The sequence below is a fragment of the Athene noctua genome, chromosome 18 (assembly GCF_965140245.1).
Source record: "Athene noctua chromosome 18, bAthNoc1.hap1.1, whole genome shotgun sequence".
In the NCBI taxonomy this organism is placed as follows: Eukaryota; Metazoa; Chordata; class Aves; order Strigiformes; family Strigidae; genus Athene; species Athene noctua.
Genome location: NC_134054.1, coordinates 13,736,975 through 13,753,676, shown reverse-complemented (window position 1 = coordinate 13,753,676; position 16,702 = coordinate 13,736,975). Strand labels below are relative to the sequence as shown.

The window sequence follows — 16,702 nt, the reverse complement described above, 5'->3', positions numbered from 1 at the left end:
TTACGCCTTCGGGGTCGGCCGGTGCTCCCGCTCTGCGCATCCTGTTCTGTCATTTATTCACTGAGCTTCATGCTTCGGGACAATATGTTTGCATAGGCACTGCTGCAAATATAATTTTATTTATATGTACATGTATACATACATATACATAAACACTCACTGCACTTAACCGAGCAAACTGTTTAAAAATCACTTCCCCACAGAAATTCTGCCAATATTTCTTCTGCGTGGAGAGTATCCAGCCTCAGACTGCTCAGGCTGAGCTTGAGCGTGGTGGAGGCTGTAGCCACGGCTCTGCCGGCAGCGGGGACATGTCCATGTCCCTGTCCCCACCATGGGCAGCGACCCCACGCCTCCAGCTGCTCCATGGTAGACAGGTAGATTTTTGACCGAAGTTAAACGTGACATGGGAAGGATGGAGCAATCCTTGTCAGTGTTAATTAACTCCCATGCAATTGTCTCCTACAATTAGGGAAAACAACTCGCTGCATGGCTTGTTGCTACAGGTTAATTTTCTCCTTTCAGGCTGAGCGTGTTCACTAAACTGCTCTGCGCTGCCCCAAAGCAGCTTTCATGTGCACTGTGTTGCTGCGTAGCCTGACCTGCAGCCTTAATTAGCAGTGAAGTTTCTCGTTAGCCTCTGTCGGATCCCTGCCATCGTCTTCTGCCCTTTGCAGGGTTGTGTGGTGCTGTGGGACGGACCCGAGGGCGGCTGGGGCAGTGGGGTGGTGGCTTTGGGGCATCGCAGCTCCGTGCTTCGGCCTCCGAGCAGCCGGTCCCCAAGCCAGCTCTCCAGCGGGGCTGCTGCTGCGTGCTCCTTGGAGGATTAGAAGGATTTCTCCTGCCAACAAATACCAGCACCTAGGTGATGCCCTGCCTTGACACTGGCCTCTGAGCTGGCGTCCTGTGCAGGTTCCTGCTCACTGAATTTAGAAAATGGCTGTTTTGAGCCGGGGAGAAGGCGCTGGCGGAGCTTTGCGCGCGTGCACCCGTGGAAGAAAATTAAACTGTCACGCTCTCCAAAGGCCAGGCAGCAGGAACTGGGGATAAAAATGCCTCGGGCAGAAAATGAGCTTTATAGCGTTTGGCCAGCTTGGGCTGAGGTGACAGATGCCTAATCAGCTTATTCTGTCTCTTCTTGCCTCCCCTCCCTGGGCTGGAGCTGCCAGGAGCGGGCACGGGGGGTGCAGAGCCCTCGCTGCCCAGGGAGCGCCGTCCGTCCCCGCTCGGGGTCTGCGGGGACATTTAGGCATTAAACTTAATTTCCTGGCGGGAGGCTGTCCCCGAGGTGGGGCAGGGCTGGGGTGGGCTCTGGGGCTGCTCCGCTGCAGCCGGGCTTGGTCTGGGGCTTAGATTTGCGGGGAGAGAATGGAGATTTTTGTTGTCTCTGCCCCAGCTCGGCTGGAATCGGTGTCTGGTGTTAGAGATGCTATCGGCACCGGCATTGAATAGCTCTGGCAGGGGAGGGTCAGTACCTGCTGTGCCAAACATACAAAGAGCCGTTCTTCTTTGTGATCCGATTATTCCTCCCCCCCCAGCCCCCATGTTTAAATAAGGACCTTAAAGCGAGGGAGGAAAAGCTGTCAGACAGCGCTTCTGGTGTTCACCGACACCCTAATTTATGCATTTATAGGCAGGTGGAAAGTGACACCAAGTGCCTTGAGACTGAGGTGTAATTCTTTGCACGTGGCTTCAGCCCGGTGGGGACGATGGTGCCTTGGTTGTGCCTTCAGCTCCGCGGGGGTTGTTCCGAGTACCCCTCCTGCCCTTTCTGCCTGTCCATCACAGACTGGGCTGACGCCGCTCTCCGAGGGCGGGACGTCACCCGCCATCATCTCCCAGAACTCAGGTCAACTTGTGGTTGGTCTGAAGGCCACTGCCTGCCGTCTCAAGTGCCCGCTCATGGATTATTACGGTTACATTTGCCATATTTGATGATGTCCTGGCTTGGGGCATTCACTTACCTCTTAGGGCGAAGCACCCGCCCGAGGCGTCTCGCGCTGGGGCGCTGCAGAGCCGCCTTGTTATCGACTCTCTGCCTCGTGGTGTTCACAACCCGAGCTTGGTCATCCTCAGCAAAGCTGCGGGATGAAGGGAGGATCCCTGGGGCGTCTTCCCAGCCGCTGCTGCACCCCGGCCCTGCTCTGCCCTGGTGCCGATGGAGCTGGAGCGGGGAAGAGCCCTGGGAGCGTTTCTCCACGGTGAGAGGTGAAGGTGCCTCCAGCTCACCCTCTCTGAGGGCAGGAGGAGGCACGGCTCGAAGTGGCAGCTCGTTCAACATCCCTTATCACAGCGTTTGGGTCTGCGTGGGGCTGCTGCTGCGCTGCCCTGACCCTCTGCTTACGCCTTAACCCAAAACCATAACGAATAATCACCCTTCCAGGCCAACTGGGGCCGTTGCTTCTGTGCATTATTTGCAAGACTTAAAGCTCCTCCGTGTAAACCCACCGTCCTCTTGCAGATGTTGGGAAGCTGGGGTTGAGTTGCTGAGAGGTGTGAGAGGATTTTTTTTGTTCTGTTATTGCGTGGATGAACGTGGAGCTCAGCGTGGCTGCCGCAGGGGAGCGCGGGGCTGCTCTGGCCAGCTCCCCGTCACCTCCGCTAACCCCCGGTGATGTTCTTCTCTTTCCTCTAGACGATCATGGAGCAGTTCAACCCCAGCCTCAGGAATTTCATTTCTATGGGGAAGACCTATGAAAAAGCCTTAGCAAGTAAGTGAAACTGCGCTGCTGCTGTGTTTGTTCCTGAAGCGCTGGGGGCTGGTGAGGGTCCAGCTGGGCAGCGTGGCTGCGGAAGGGAGGAAAGGTGGAAAACCACCTTGGGAGGCTCTTTGTTCCTGGGAGAAGTGAGAGAAGGAAACTGGGGAGATGGTTCCTGGACCTCAGTGCAGAGCCGTTAGGACACACAAGGCACCTGCCTGCTGCAGGGCTACAGTCAGGGAAAGGATTCGAGTGATAAAATGTGAGGTGGTAACTGGATAACAAATACATCTCCAACCGCTTTAAGTGTCACTTAAAATCCTAATTCTAAATATTTTAAAGTTCTGCTTAAAGGTGTGGTATTGAAATGTTCATATTGCCCAGAAGAAGAAAAAAAAACCTATTGGTGGCAGCTCTGGATTGGGAATAGAGAGTCCTATTGGGAGCCATTAGGGAGGTGTAGATTGAAATGATCAAAAGCAAAATATGAATTGATTAAAACAAAAAAATGGACTGTTTTGACTTAAAATGACTTTGCCTGGGCCATACTCGGCTCGGTTTTAAGGGAGTTTGAGGCAGGCTTTGTTCAACCCCTGAGGCAGCGACTCTTGCGGGGGAAGGCTCTGCTCGCTTCAGAGCTGCACTGCACGCCTCTTGGATTTTATTTTTCAATTGGTTTAGTGGAAACGCCTGTAAGGGAAGAGGCTGTCATAATCTTAGCCAGTAGAAAAAAATATTTTGGTGTCTCATGTTCTTAAAGGCTGGTGTTTGAAATACGACCTTTGGGGAGGTCTGTGCCTTCTTGCTTCGTGCCTGGAGCAAATTTTATTTCCCACAAGTCGAATGAGGTTCCTGGACGTTTCAGTGGAAGCTCTTTTAAGATGCAGGCGTCCTGCCCTTCGCAGGTACGGGCGCTCCCCTGCGTGCTGCTCTCTTGCCAGCCCTCAGCTTTGTTTCTAATTAGGATTTAATGGATCAACTGGCCATAACGTGGGAGGTGCCTGCCCATCCTGGTCCGCTGCACAGGGGCTGTGGACTCTGCTCCCCCAGGGCTGGGGCCCTTAATCCAGGCAGCAGAATCTCCCAGCTATTCCTAACAAAGCGGGGTTCAGATTTGGAGGGCTGCTGCCTGCTCTTTCCCTGCTGGGTCTCCAGCTGGGCACAGGCAGCAGGGAAGGGAGGAGAGGCAGGGTCTGACGGGGGGAAGAGGTTGCACTTGGGGCTGTGGTTTTGCTTAGTTCATTTGAAATGTTACACTGATAACGCCGCTTTTAATTACTCGGGTGGTAGAATCCTTTTTATAACGTGCTGGTTTATCACAGCTTAAGTTGGGCGCTTTGTAGATAACCGGTATGATCGCTTGTTTTCTATTTCTCTCACATCCCTGCTGTGAGTATGCTTCGAAGCCCAAGATCTTCCTCTAATTTTTTACAATTGTCTCTGGGCATCCTTTACTTTGGATCTCTGAGCTTGTGGGGGCATCTGAAGGAAGTGTCTTAATCAGTAAATCCTGCTGGAAGAGGCTTCAGCACCATAATTTGACGGTGTTGAGCTAAAGCTGTACAACATGTTCTGGTGATTAGAGGAAACCCCCTGCTTATCTGATTAAAGTGGAGTGTGTAGCTGGAATGTCAACAAACAAGACTGAACTATAATGAAAGTCTGTGATATTCAATTATTCCACAGTGATTTTTTTGAGCAGCATTAAGCAGGCTGATGGTTACACTGGAATGAAAACCACCCAGGTCCTGCACGTACCTTTTTTTCTCCTAAATAGCCCTGTAATCTTGCTGCTTGAGCTTTCTTCTTTCTGCACTCCTTTTCCTTCTGTTTGTTGTTTAGTCCCTCCCTGTGGGGTTAAGCCCTTTGAAGTAATCTCTATTTTAGTGTCTAGCATCTATTCAGTGCCACAGAAGTTAAAATAGCCATTAAAGAGAATATAACCTGCATTTTTTTATGCTTTTAGGTATGACATATGCAGCAAAAGGATACTTTGATGCTCTGGTTAAGATGGGAGAGTTGGCCAGTGAAAGCCAAGGATCTAAAGAATTGGGTAAGTCACCAATTTACTGATAAACGGGGTCACAGTCCGGAGCAGGCTCCGAGCACAGGAGTGAAGCCAGATTTTTGCTGTTGATGGGGATGACAAGCTTGGTGTGGAGCTGGTCCTGCCTCATGTGAATGGTAAAAGCGTTGGTGTTTACTGTTAATGTAGCTTTAAAAAAAAAAAAAGCCTGCTATTATTAGTGTCAGGATTTGGGGGCATTGTCAGCCCGTGGTATTTGCAAAGAGGAAGTGTTTGCAGAGCGTGGCTTCGCTGGCATTTTTGTCTTGCTTTGCAAAGGAGAGAAAAGCACCAGGTTCTGGTCTGGGAGCCTTCAGCCTCTGGAGGAGAAGGGACGGGGGGCTGTTGGCGGTGCTGGGGCTGTTCCCCTGGTCCCCAGCGCCGGGGCTGTGTGTGATGGGGGCTCTGTGGTACCCGGCACTGCAAGAGCTGCTGCAGGATCTGCAGCTTCCCTCTGCCACGCAGCGTGTGTTTGCTCAGCCCATCAGAGCGGGGATGCTCGGCGCCTCCTTTCCCTTTCTTACTCCCCTGGGAAGCCACTCGGGAGCTGCTTTCCCATTCTTCCCATTGCTTGGATGTGGTTCCGTGTTCTCCCTCCTCGCTGCTGTTTTCCTGCGCAAACGTGGGTCGAGGCTTCTCCCAGCCCCCCCCCGGGGATGCTGCAGCCTCTCGTTAAGGCTCTTGCGGGGCTGAGATGGGTTTGGGTCTTGCTGCCTTTGCAGTCCCAGGTGAACTTTTCCTCCCACGGGTCTGGCTCACCAGGTCGCTGTGCTGGGAGGTGGCAATCGGTGCTCGTTAGTGCCATCTCTGAGGCAGTCAATTAACAGAGAAGAGGTTGAGCTGGAATAACTCCCAAGGCGGTGGGTGAACAGCCCTTCGGAGGGGCCAGGCTTTGGTTTTGCCACCTTGTGCTGGGTGTCAGCCACCCCCTTGGCCCAGCCCTGGCTGCTCCAGCCCAGCTCAGCCGTGCGCAGCTTGCTGGCTGGGGCTGAATTTTGATGGGGAAGCAGCAAGTGTCTATGGAAACCGATTCTATCACTTGGATTAAAGCTGCCTATAGCAATCTGTTTCTGTTTAATAAATAAAACAAGAGAGCCTTGCGTGTGGTGCATGCAGCAACTGAGATTGTGAGGGCCGTGCAGACCTTCCTGTCTAAGGGCGTCCTCTGCCTCTTTGGGGGGAAGACGCAGCAGCTTTGTCCTGAAAGTGAAAGCTTGGGAAAGCCTTATCAGAGGTGGCTCAGCTGGGCGAGGGCGGGAGCTTGGGCCCTGCAAACCCTGCCTCCCCTTCAGAGCAGCTCCAGGCTTTGCTCAAGCTTAAAACCTGGTTTTGGTTTCTTCTGGGGGTCCTGCCTCCTCGCCGAAGGGCGGCAGTTTGACAGCCGGTGTCCTCGGCGCCCTCCCGCAGTCTCCCGAGGTGCATTCGGAGTGTGGCTCGAGTATTTTGGGGTTGGTTTAAAATGTTTCCAAGTTACCGTGCCTTCCACTCTCGGTGTGAGCGCAACCGAGGGAGGATCCTGGCAGCTCCTGCTCAGCCCAGAGCTGTGATGAGCGGCTGCTCCTCAGACCTCTTGCTTTGTTGATCTTGCTGATATTTATTGTGGCAGCTGCTCTGTGCAGAAGAAAGTTAAGATAAAATTTCTGGCTGCAGTTCACTGGAGTTGATAACAGCTGGGGACACAACCCCCTTCCAGCAGGGTGTGTAAACAGGGGCTGAAAAATGTTTTGGATCAGGGCTGTGCTCGCCAAAGGTGCAGCTTTTCCTGGGAACACCTTGACCTTATCGGTCCCTGCGCCGTGATTGCTGATAGTGCCGGAAAGGAGCGCTGGGCTCTGGGTTCTTTCGTTCCCTGGGAGAGGCCGCAGCCGATGGGGATGTCCAGAATCGCCGTGTGCGTTAGCGCTGTGCCCCTGCTGCCCCCTCCCTGAGCCACAGCGCGGGGAAGGCCCAGACGTCGGGCAGGACCTGGGATGCTCTGGTTGGGACTGCAGCTTCTCCAGAGAAGAATCTGAGATATTTTTTCTCCCCACCGCCCTCCTTAACCCTTTCTTTTCTGAATGTCGATGCTTTTCTGATGCTATTTCTGGGACAGGAGGTGTCAAACATAAAAAGACACAGAGCCCATGTTTAAAAGGTGATGAAGGCAGCCACATCTGTCCCTGGCTCTCCGGCCTGCCCTGCAGTGACGCTGCCGGGGTGGCTGCGGGGGCTTTGCGCCCCTGGGCGATGCAGCGCAGGAGCTCTGGGGAGCTGGGTGAACACTCGGAGGCTGTTCTGGGTGAGCTGCTGTGGCTCTTTCAGTGGGTGCTTGAAACCGGCCGCGTCTTCCTGTTGTCGTCTCTCCAACAGTACTTGTGACTCCAGGGATTTGCTCCTTAAATTGGGCACTGGAGAACTGCCCGTTGGCGGCTGGTCCCTGGCTGCACGCAGCCGTGCTGGCTGCCTGGGGTGGCTTGTTCTCTCAGTGCTGGCTTTTTTTTTTTTAAAAAAAATGTTCCTGTGATGGTAGTGATGCTGCACGTTCATCTCGCTGAAAACATTTTAGCCTGCCAGCGAGCTGCCTCCAAGCTTAGGTCTCTGCTCACCAGCTGCTTAGCACTTCACATTTTTTGTAAGTTCTCCATCAGATTTTTAGCAACTGTGTGCAGACAGGATAATCCTGGGTGGTAATGGAAAACCTAGTGATAATAAAGTACTTGAGCTGCAATCGGCTCCGTGGCTTGAGTTTTTTGGGTGCATGTGTCTGGTGGGGGTGTATGGCTGAACCCCACTGCTGAGGCTTGGGGTGCTCAAAGTCTGTTTCCATGGGATTTTTTAACTAAAGTGATGCTCTGACCGGGTACGGGGTGTGGCCATCGATTGTCCCCCTGCAGCAGAAGTTTGCTCTGTGCAATTCCCTGCCAGTTTAGCAGTTTTATGCTTTCAACAACCTTGGAAAATCCCTGCTCTGCTCTGCGCTGCTGCCCCGTTTCTGGCACTGGGAGGATCAGACCCACGCCCCCAGTTCCTCTTTGGGAGAGGCTCCTTCTGCTGTTCTTCATGTCGGTGGTTGCTGCGGTGGCTTTTGGGAAGCTGAGAAGCTGGTGTGAAGAGCGTGAACGCTGCGTGTCTGCTCAGGGAGGGTTTGCTCCGAGCTCGATCCGGGGATGGTTTGCAGACGCTTCCAAGGGGCTCCAGTCTCAGGCAGGCGAGTGCTCGGGTGACTTTGGCCCTTTGGCTCCTGCGTAGGTCCCTTGGATGCTACTCAAAATGGTGTTTCTTTTGTCACCCTTGAAAACTAGGCCATGGCAAAGTCGCAGGAAGGGATTTTCTTCTCCGGGGAAACTCGTGCCTAGCGAGCGGAGCCGGAGGCAGTTTCCAGCAGGCTGGGAGCGCGCTGGGGTGCTGGGGCTGAGCAGCACCTGCAGGAAACTCCTTCGGGGCTGGAGGTGGATTTGCTTAGCAGTTGCTGTTCTCAAATCCTCTTGAATTAGTCAGGGCTGCTCTGCCTGAAGCACGGTGCAAGATATGCAGTAATTACTTGACCGTTGTTGAGCTGAAATGAGCCTCTGGTAGAGAACAACTTTCTTCCGATTCACAATTTGCACGATAAAATCAGGACCGGTGGCACCTTTGTGGTCCAGTCGTTTGCTGTGGAGCTGTTTGGTGTCAGTGCTGGGCTTCAAGGGTTTAAAACCATCTCAGTAGAGCTTCTAAAACCCTGCTGAGCATCACGGAGAGATGCGGGGTAGAGCTGTCTCCACCCAGCACGCTGTGCCCCGAGTCTGCGGGGTCTGCGGTGGGGCAGGGCCAAGGCGGCGCGGGGGGGTGTCAGACACCTGCCCCCCCTGCAGCCCCTCGGCCTCGGCCGGCTCTTGGCGACCGCAGGGTTTGGAGGCTTTGTGCTGTGCTGAGTCCTCTGGGGAGGGGGATTAGTCTGTTAATTGGATTTGCGGTTGGTTTGGGTAGAGGCTGCCTGCAGGGTGGAGATGCAGATGGAGATTCCACGAGTCAAAGGTCGCGCAGGGTTCAAGGTGTGATCAGGGACCAGCAGAGCTGGTGGTCCCCGATGTCCGTCGGGGATCTGCCGGAGCAGTGCCTGGGAAAAATGGAACTGGACTCCAGGAAATATTTGCCTGTGATGGGTGTCCCTGCAGCGGGGTCCCTCTGCCCCTGGAGATGAGCTCCTGGGTGGGAGAGCAGTGGTAATCTTGGTGTTTGATCCTTTTAAAATTGGACTTAACGATGGAATTAATGGCTTTGTGCTGGTGAAAGACTGGATGCTCTGGACCTGCATTTCCACCTGCGATTCTGTTAAAAGGCCTAATTTATCAGAGAAATTGTGCTAGAAATTTAGGACTCAGCCCCCCAAGCTGTGTAGTTCCCTTAGGGGGGGAACCTGTAGGAATGGGCTTGCTAAGGGTGCAGGAACACAAGAAAAACCTTTTTAAAACTGCTGCCTGCCTCCGAAAGGGACTCTTCTGTGTGCGTTGCCTTTTCACTGCCTTCTGGTTAAAAGCAGGCTGCCGTAGCAGTAGGCTGGCTCTCACCAACCTGTGCTCGGGTAAGTAACGGTGGAGGGCTGTTAAATGAGCATCTGTGAAGAGCAGGTTGCCTGGCTGGAGTTTTTAACACGTGGCAGCTGTGTGTAACGTTTGGGTTTCACCTTCAGCGGTGACATCCCCCAGAGATGCCTCCCTGCTGCGGGCACCGAGCTGGGTGAGCTCCTGCAGGGATGCTCCGTCCTCTGGGGGGGACGGAGGGGCTGCGCCTGTGGCCGTGGGCTGGTTTTTCCTGCCCATCAGCAGAGCTGTGAGCTTGGCAGGTTTTAGGAAGGGGCACAGCTTGTTGTGTGGCCAGCCCGGTGTCCTGGAGGCATTTTCCTTCCCCTCCCGGGACTGCTGGTGAGTCTGAGCGGGGTGGCTCCAGGCTGGTGAATGGGAGGTCTGTGCAGTTGCGTTCTCCTGCGCTAATTAATCCTGTGTCACCAATTTAGCTGCTGCCAGAGCAGTGGGGCACTAGGGACTTGCTGGTCTGTACATCGTGATACAGATGGATGATCTGTACCAGTCCAGGGGTGGCTCTCGGGGAGCGCGGGGCATCGCAGGTCACCCAGGGCTCTAATCTGCCCAAAGTGTCAGTGGCGGCTGCTCACCCTGAGGGATTGCTGGAGACGTGCTGTTGAACTCGCCTGAGTCAGAGTGCCTTGGGAAGCTTTGGCTTTTTTTCCTTACCTTGTCTCTCAATAAATAAATAAAAAATATCCTAAGCTTTGCCAGGCTGGGTTGAAGCAGAGGCTGCGCTGATCATTGTAATGCTGATGAGTCGCTAATAGAGCATCAACAAATCGGTGCCATCCTTTGGGGCTGTGATAAGTGAAACCCTTTTGAAGAGGAAACAGATGAATCAGCGCAGAGAAGCCGATTGTTTCCCCACACTCGCATCCTTCCCGCTGCACACGCACGGATGGATCTTCCCCCAAGTTTTCTTGCGTTTGAGTGTCAGCGCTGGTGGAGTCAGAGCTCTGCCGGGGTGAGGTGTTGGGCTGCCAAGTGCCGCTCCCCGCGGCTTCAGGGCTTGTCCGGGGCGTGTGCCGAGTCCGAACTTGGATCGAGAGACGTTAATACGAGGGAAGAGGGGGGCAAAATCATTGCAGAAGCTTCACTTTAAGTAGCGTGCTTCTGCCTTCAATCTGGCTTGATGGGATCTCGAGCACGTGGCGGGATGGGGGGAAGCGGCCGCGGGATGTGCCGGAGCCGTGACGCGGGGAGCGGGGGGGCCGCTGGGGATGATGGTCAGAGCAGCAGCTGGTGGGAAATGGAAGGTGTGAAACTGGGCAGTGCTGGAAGGGGAACTGGTAACCGCTGGGCTGAGATGATGTCACCCTGAAGCAGTGCTTTGGTCACAATGTGCACAAGGCTGATGCTCTCCACCCCACTCCCCCCACAAAAACCCCCCGGCCGGTGGAGCTCTCCTGTCCAGCAGCGAAGCCCGGGAGGAGCAGGGGTGCCTGTGTCAGCAGGGCCTGGTGCAGGGACCTCCAGGCACACCCCCCCCCTGGTGCTTTTGCACCTCCACCTGCCCTGACAACGTGCTGGTGTGGGCACATCCCCTCCCTGGCTTTGGGTGCTTGCTTGGCTTCAAAGGATTCCTCTAATAGCATTTAATCCGCCATTGAAAAGCAGATTTTTTTTTTTCCCCCTCTTAGGCTTCAGGAGCTCGAACAATTTGCCCTGTTACTGTCTGTTGCTTTTTCTCATTAATGAGCTAATATTCCCTCTCTGCCAGCTTGGTTACTTCCCATGAAGGCACCGTTGCCTTTCCTGGTCTCTCTTAACAAAAAGCAACAGGGAGAAGCCCAGCACAATGTCCAGCAGTGGAAGAGCCGAGCCCTCGGCCTCCTTGTCTCACCCTTTCTGCTCTTTATTTGGGATACGAAGCTCCAGAGCAAGTGGCTGTGACGGAGAGCGATGCCAACGGTGCTGCACCCGCCGTCTTCCAGGAGCAAGGAGCGATGCTGGCGAGGAGGCAGTGCTGTTTCCTCGTCAAAGCAGCCCTGTTGCCAAGCTGGTGCTGGTGGCCCTGGCAAAGTGGGGACCAGCAAAGCCACGGAGCCGGTCCCATGGCCGCTGGCCACCAGCCCCCGCTGCCCTTGCAGGACAGGCTGGGCTGCTTCAGCCCCTGCACAAGAATCAGCATGTTCTGGCTCGGAGCAGTTTGGCTCTTTCGCTGATGCATTGTTTGGTATTTTTATTAAAAATAGCTCGTATCTAGCTCGAGAGGGGAAGGAAAATTAAATCCTTCGGCTCTGGAAACTCAAAGGCAAAACCCTGTGAGATGGTTTCCTACTGCTCTGCCTTCTGGAGGGGCAGCTGGCTCCTTGCGTGGGGCTTGCGGTGCCGATAGCAATGGGAGGGATGTGGAACAACCTGTTTGCCTGTTCCTGGCTGGGTGTGGTAGGGAAGGGCCCACAATAGCCCCTGCAGTTCTCCCAGAGCGATACTGTGAGTCACGCAGACGTAAATAGTAACTCCTCCTCGCCTGTTTGCGCTTTACAGCCTGCGGAAAAGTGTGCGAGCCCGGCACGGGCAGGTGAAGCCCTTGCTCTGCAGTCCTGCCCTCCCCTGGTCTTTATTTTTGCCTCTGGGCTTAGGTGAGGCACTTGACCTTGGGTTTCTTGACCTATAGGATGTGCGTTCTGGCCGCGCGGCTGGCGTGGTGCTCGCGCTCCGTATACACAGTTTACACTGTCACCCAAGCTCTTGCCCTGTTCTCTGCCCTGCTGCGCAGCGATAATTAACCGTGTTTAACTTACAAATACCACTGGCCGGTGATGCAAAAGCCCGTGGCGTGGGTGGCCGGGGCGTGTGCTGTGCTCCGGGCCCTGCCGAGCTCTGCTAACGCCTTGCGGAATCCACCGTCAGCACAATGGATCCTCTTCTGAGCCAGAGTTTGAAATATTTCAGCTTTCCCACTACCGTGCTATCTCTTAGTCACAGTTTAACTTCTTCCCTGCTGCCACACTGGCGGTTTCAGGGTGAAATGTCTGTTAATGTCTAACAGGGTCTGTAGCTTTCTTTTTGCGGTGGTGAAGCAGCTCGTGGCGTGGAGGTGTCGGGGTGTCAGGGGTGCTCTGTGTGAATTCACACCGCGCCGCAGCTGCTATTTAGGGGATTTGAACTAAATCCGCCCCACGTGGGCTCCCAGCGATGGTGGTAGCCATGGGAAGCCTGGAACCGGTTCCTTCGGAGCGGGTTGGGCTGTCCCGGCCCGGGGAGATGCACCAGAGGAAGCTCTTGGCATTGGAGTGGCTGTGCCGTGCTGCTGGCAAGGCCACCGCAAGCTGGGGGGCACTGGGGGGGGGACGACAGCAGCGTCCCCTCACCTGGGCTGGGGTGCGGAGCAGCTTGAGCAGGGACGCTGGGTGGGAGAAGCTCCGCACCGCTGCTCGCTTTGATGTGGGGCTGAAACGTCCTGCCCTCTCGCCGTGGTAAGAGCCAAGGGGGCGGGGGTGGTGGAAGAGAAAGTCTAAACAAAAAGATTTGTATCTGAGAGGCGCACCGCGCACCACCCCGGCTGCTGGGAACAGGCGAATTCCCTGCGTGGGGGCAGAGCCCTGTTGGCCCAGTGCAGGGGGCTGGGTGTACCCCGGGCGGGATCTGGGGAGATGGGCGTTATTTCTGAGTGTCCTGGGCCCTGGGTTGGGGGCCAGAAAGCCCTCAGCCAGCCCTGCCCCCAGCCAGGGTTTCCACCCCGGCCAAACGGGAAGCGACAGGGAAAGGGGGGGTGGTGCAAGCTTTGAAAATAATAAGCGAGGCACCCTTGCGTTGATACGCTCTTGAAAAAGCAATCTCGGCCAAGCGACGGCGTGACGTCGTTGCCTCCTTGCAGTGGGAATTTGTGCGCTTCCCATGATTGAGCTGTTGCAGCCCAACCGGAGAGCAATTTCCTGGCGGGCTCGTGGTGGTGACCCCTTGCCCGGAGCTCCCCGCTGATGCGTGAAGCTCTTCACCACAGACGTGTGTGATTGCCAGGGGCTGCTCCGTGTCGCTCAGCACTCGCCAAGCGGCTGGAGAAGTTACAGCCGGCTCCGTGGCTGCGGAAATCTCGGCACAGGGTTTCCTCCCGGCGAAGGAGCGGGGGTGCAGCCGCGCCGGCTGGTCCCCTCCTGGCTCTGCGGGATGCCTTGTGCATCGCCGGCGTCTCGGAGCCGAGCGAGGGGCTTGGGGGGACGGTGGCCCTGGTGCCAGCTGGCGCTGGCCGAGCGCCTGCGGTGCCACAGCCGGTTCTGTTACTGCCTCGGCCTGTGGCAGAGGGGGCTGGTGCCTGCCAAGGACAAAAAAGAGATCAGGTTTGATGTTTGCAGAAGGTTTTGGGACACGGTGTATGGTGCAAAGTACGCATTGCTCCAGCCACAAGGGCAAAGAAACGTTGGGCCAGGTTGTTCCTGATCGGCCGGTGGTTTTGACACCCAGCTGGCGTGTGGCCCACGGGCACGTGGTGTGCTGGGGCCAGGCTGACCAAGCTGTGGGCTGGGGCTGGCCCAGTGTAAACTGTCCTGTTTGTGCCGAGTGAGGGCCCAGTGGTTCCCTTGCACCGGTGAGACGCTGGTTTGGCTCATCCCGGTCCCGCTGTTGCTGAGCTTTGACTCCATGTACAGAGGATGCAGTTGTCCCGGAGCCCAGGAGGGTCCCGTCCTCTGCAGAGGACTCACATTTTCCTTCACTCCTAAATACACCAAAACCGCAGCGTTTGCTGCCAGGACAGGAGGGAGCAGCCCCGCGTGGAAGCAAACCTGGGCTCTGTGTCTCAGCTCATGGCTCCCAGTTCAAGCAGCTCCGTGTAGGCTGGAAGCCTCCTGGGAAGCTGCAACGCACCGTGCTGGAAGTAAGAGCTTCCTAACTCAGCCCTTACAAACCGCTGACAGAGCTCAACTCTCTCTGAAAGCTTCCTCTGATCTGGAGATGGTGCTTTTAGTCCAGCGGTAGCACTGGCTCCTCTTCTAAAAGACACTCGGGCAGCTCCCATGTGTGTGTCTGGCTCCAGCCACGACGGGGCTTTTGCTGAGGCAGGACCCTGCCCTTCCTCCCAGGAAGAGCGCTCTGGGTGTGGGACTTGATGCATTCTGCATTTGAAAAGAAAAAGGAAGAGCCAAAGCAGAACTGGGATCCCTCAGCTGTGGGCAGCCGCCGGTGAGACTGACCGGCGGCGTTTGCCGCGCCACGGCTCTGCCCTCGCTGCCCAGGGCAGGGCTGCCCGTGCGTGGCTCAGCCCCGAGGTCGGACAGGGCCGGTGGTTTGGAGGCAAATCTCAACCCGGGGCTTAACTCTGTTTGCAGCTCCGTGACCTGGACTGAGTCCCAGGGCCGGGCCTATCCGCCACCTCGCTGCCGGGGAAGAGGGGTGCTGGTGCTCTGCGCGTGCCTTCGGGCTCTGTGCGCACCCAGGGGAGCGCCAGGCAGAGCTCCTGGCTGCAACAGGGCCGTTAAATTCCCATCTCTCATCTCTGCCTGCTCCCTTCAGCATCCGGACTGGGAATCAGGTTGGGGTGAGGGACCTTCCTTGGTCCTGTCATCTCTGGCTGAGGGCTGGCGTGGGCAGGGCCGTGGCGGAGCTGGGGTGGCCGATGGCTCTGTGGGTCACGGGCAGGGCTGCCCTGGGGTGCTGGGCTCCTGCTGCTGCCTGTTCCCATTTCCCTTCATGTTACACAAGATGTGTGTTTGTCCAGGTGTCTCAGATGAGCATCTGCCCACCTACAGCTCCTCGAAGATGGGCACCAGGGGCACTCCAGGAGCACCCACGGGCCTGGCTGCAGACCTCTCCCTGCTCTGGGGGTGCCACCTGCCCCAGCCCTAGGGTGTCCCTCCAAGCTTAGCGCCTCAAGCCCCTTCCCCACATCTTGTCTTTGCAGGAGACGTGCTCTTCCAGATGGCAGAGGTTCACAGGCAGATCCAGAACCAGCTGGAGGAGATGGTGAGTGCCCTGGTCCTGGCGCGCGGGGCTCTCCGCCTGGCCCCGGGTTCTGCTGGTGTTGCAGCCGAGCAGAAGGGTTTTCCGTGTCTTGTCTGGGTGATGCCAGCCCCTCTGAAGCCCATTTGCTGAGCTGAAAAGGGTCTGGTCTGCTTGGGCATCTGCTTCTGCCCTGCTGGGTGCCCCTCTGAGCGTCCGTCTGTCCCTTGCTGCTGTCAGCCTCTGCTCTGTCTGTGCAGACCCCCTCCCCGGGCAGGGTCTGCCAGCCCTCACCACAGAACCTGTTTTTTTTTCTTTCTGCCCGCAGCTCAAGTCCTTCCACAATGAGCTCCTGACGCAGCTGGAGCAGAAGGTGGAGCTGGACTCCCGGTACCTGAGTGTGAGTTATGGACTCATGTAGTCCAGCAGCACAAACGTTGGTTGGGGCATCTCGGTGTCTCCCATTCCTGCTGCCTGGCTCCCCCCTCGCGCAGCCCCCGCTCGGGGACACTTGTGCCGCTGGTGAGGTGGGTCCCCGGGGCCATCATGTGCATCACCACGCACAGAACATTTTCCCTGATGTCAGAGTATTGCAGCCCCTGTTTGCTCTCTGGGTCGTGGCGATCCTGCTTCTCCCAAAGGCTGGGGGGGGTCCTGCTCGTTCTGCCCTCGGCAGCAGGAGCCGTGGCCGAGGTGAGCTCCAGCTTTGGCTACTCAGAGCTTTCTCCTGTTGCATCCAGGCTGCGCTGAAAAAATACCAGACCGAGCAAAGGAGCAAGGGGGACTCGCTCGACAAGTGCCAGGCAGAGCTGAAGAAACTTCGGAAGAAGAGCCAAGGCAGCAAAAACCCCCAGAAGTACTCGGACAAGGAGCTGCAGGTAGGGCCCTGGGCCCAGGTGGGTCGGGCGCCTCGTCCTTGGGACCACGTGCCGGCGTGGCCGGGCTCTCGCAGGCTCTCGCAGCAGAACTTGCTGTTTTCGGCAGAGGAGCGGGCACGGCAGCATTAGGGGAGCGTGGTGGGGTGTGGGAGGTGTGGATAGGGAGGGGGCGGCCGGCGGTGATGGGAGCGGGTTGGTCTCGTGGCCACCCCGGGGGAGGACGGTGCGGAGGGGGCGGCTGCGAGCTCCGCTGACGGCAGATGTTGCGCCGGGCGGAGCGGCGGTGACTAACCCTGCCCCATCCACCGCTCCTTTGTTTTATTTTTTTTTTTTGGCTTGATGAATGAACCCAAAAAGATCATTAATTTCTGTTGTGCCAGAGCCATCTCCCTCTGGATGGTGTTTTGCTTAAATATTTTCTGTGCCTGCTGCCGGGGTGCCCCTTCCCCCAGCCCGCCGGGGCGGCGGCGCGGGCCGGGGGCGGCCGCGGTGAATCACTGCGGTGTGATCGCGGTGCGGGCCCCCGCGCCAACCACGCGCCGGTTGCTAATCCGGGGGCTGGGGTCCCTCACAGTACCTGCCTGGATGCTTTGTGCTGGGGGGGGGGGGCTGTGTTTTCAAGGTCGGGGCGTT

General features: G+C 56.5%; 1 protein-coding gene across 8 annotated transcripts in view; it reads left to right on the top strand.

Annotated features, from left to right (window-relative positions):
• Nucleotides 1–16,702, top strand: part of BAIAP2 (BAR/IMD domain containing adaptor protein 2) — a 44,737-nt gene that overhangs the window by 6,686 nt on the left and 21,349 nt on the right. For 7 of the 8 annotated variants that reach the window (XM_074921755.1, XM_074921752.1, XM_074921750.1 and 4 more), the window contains exons 2-6: nt 2,636–2,711; nt 4,666–4,752; nt 15,154–15,215; nt 15,520–15,591; nt 15,932–16,069. In XM_074921755.1, the coding sequence (XP_074777856.1) occupies nt 2,636–2,711; nt 4,666–4,752; nt 15,154–15,215; nt 15,520–15,591; nt 15,932–16,069 (435 nt within the window). The remainder of the gene's footprint in view (nt 1–2,635; nt 2,712–4,665; nt 4,753–15,153; nt 15,216–15,519; nt 15,592–15,931; nt 16,070–16,702) is intronic. The other variant, XM_074921756.1, reaches the window with a different exon arrangement.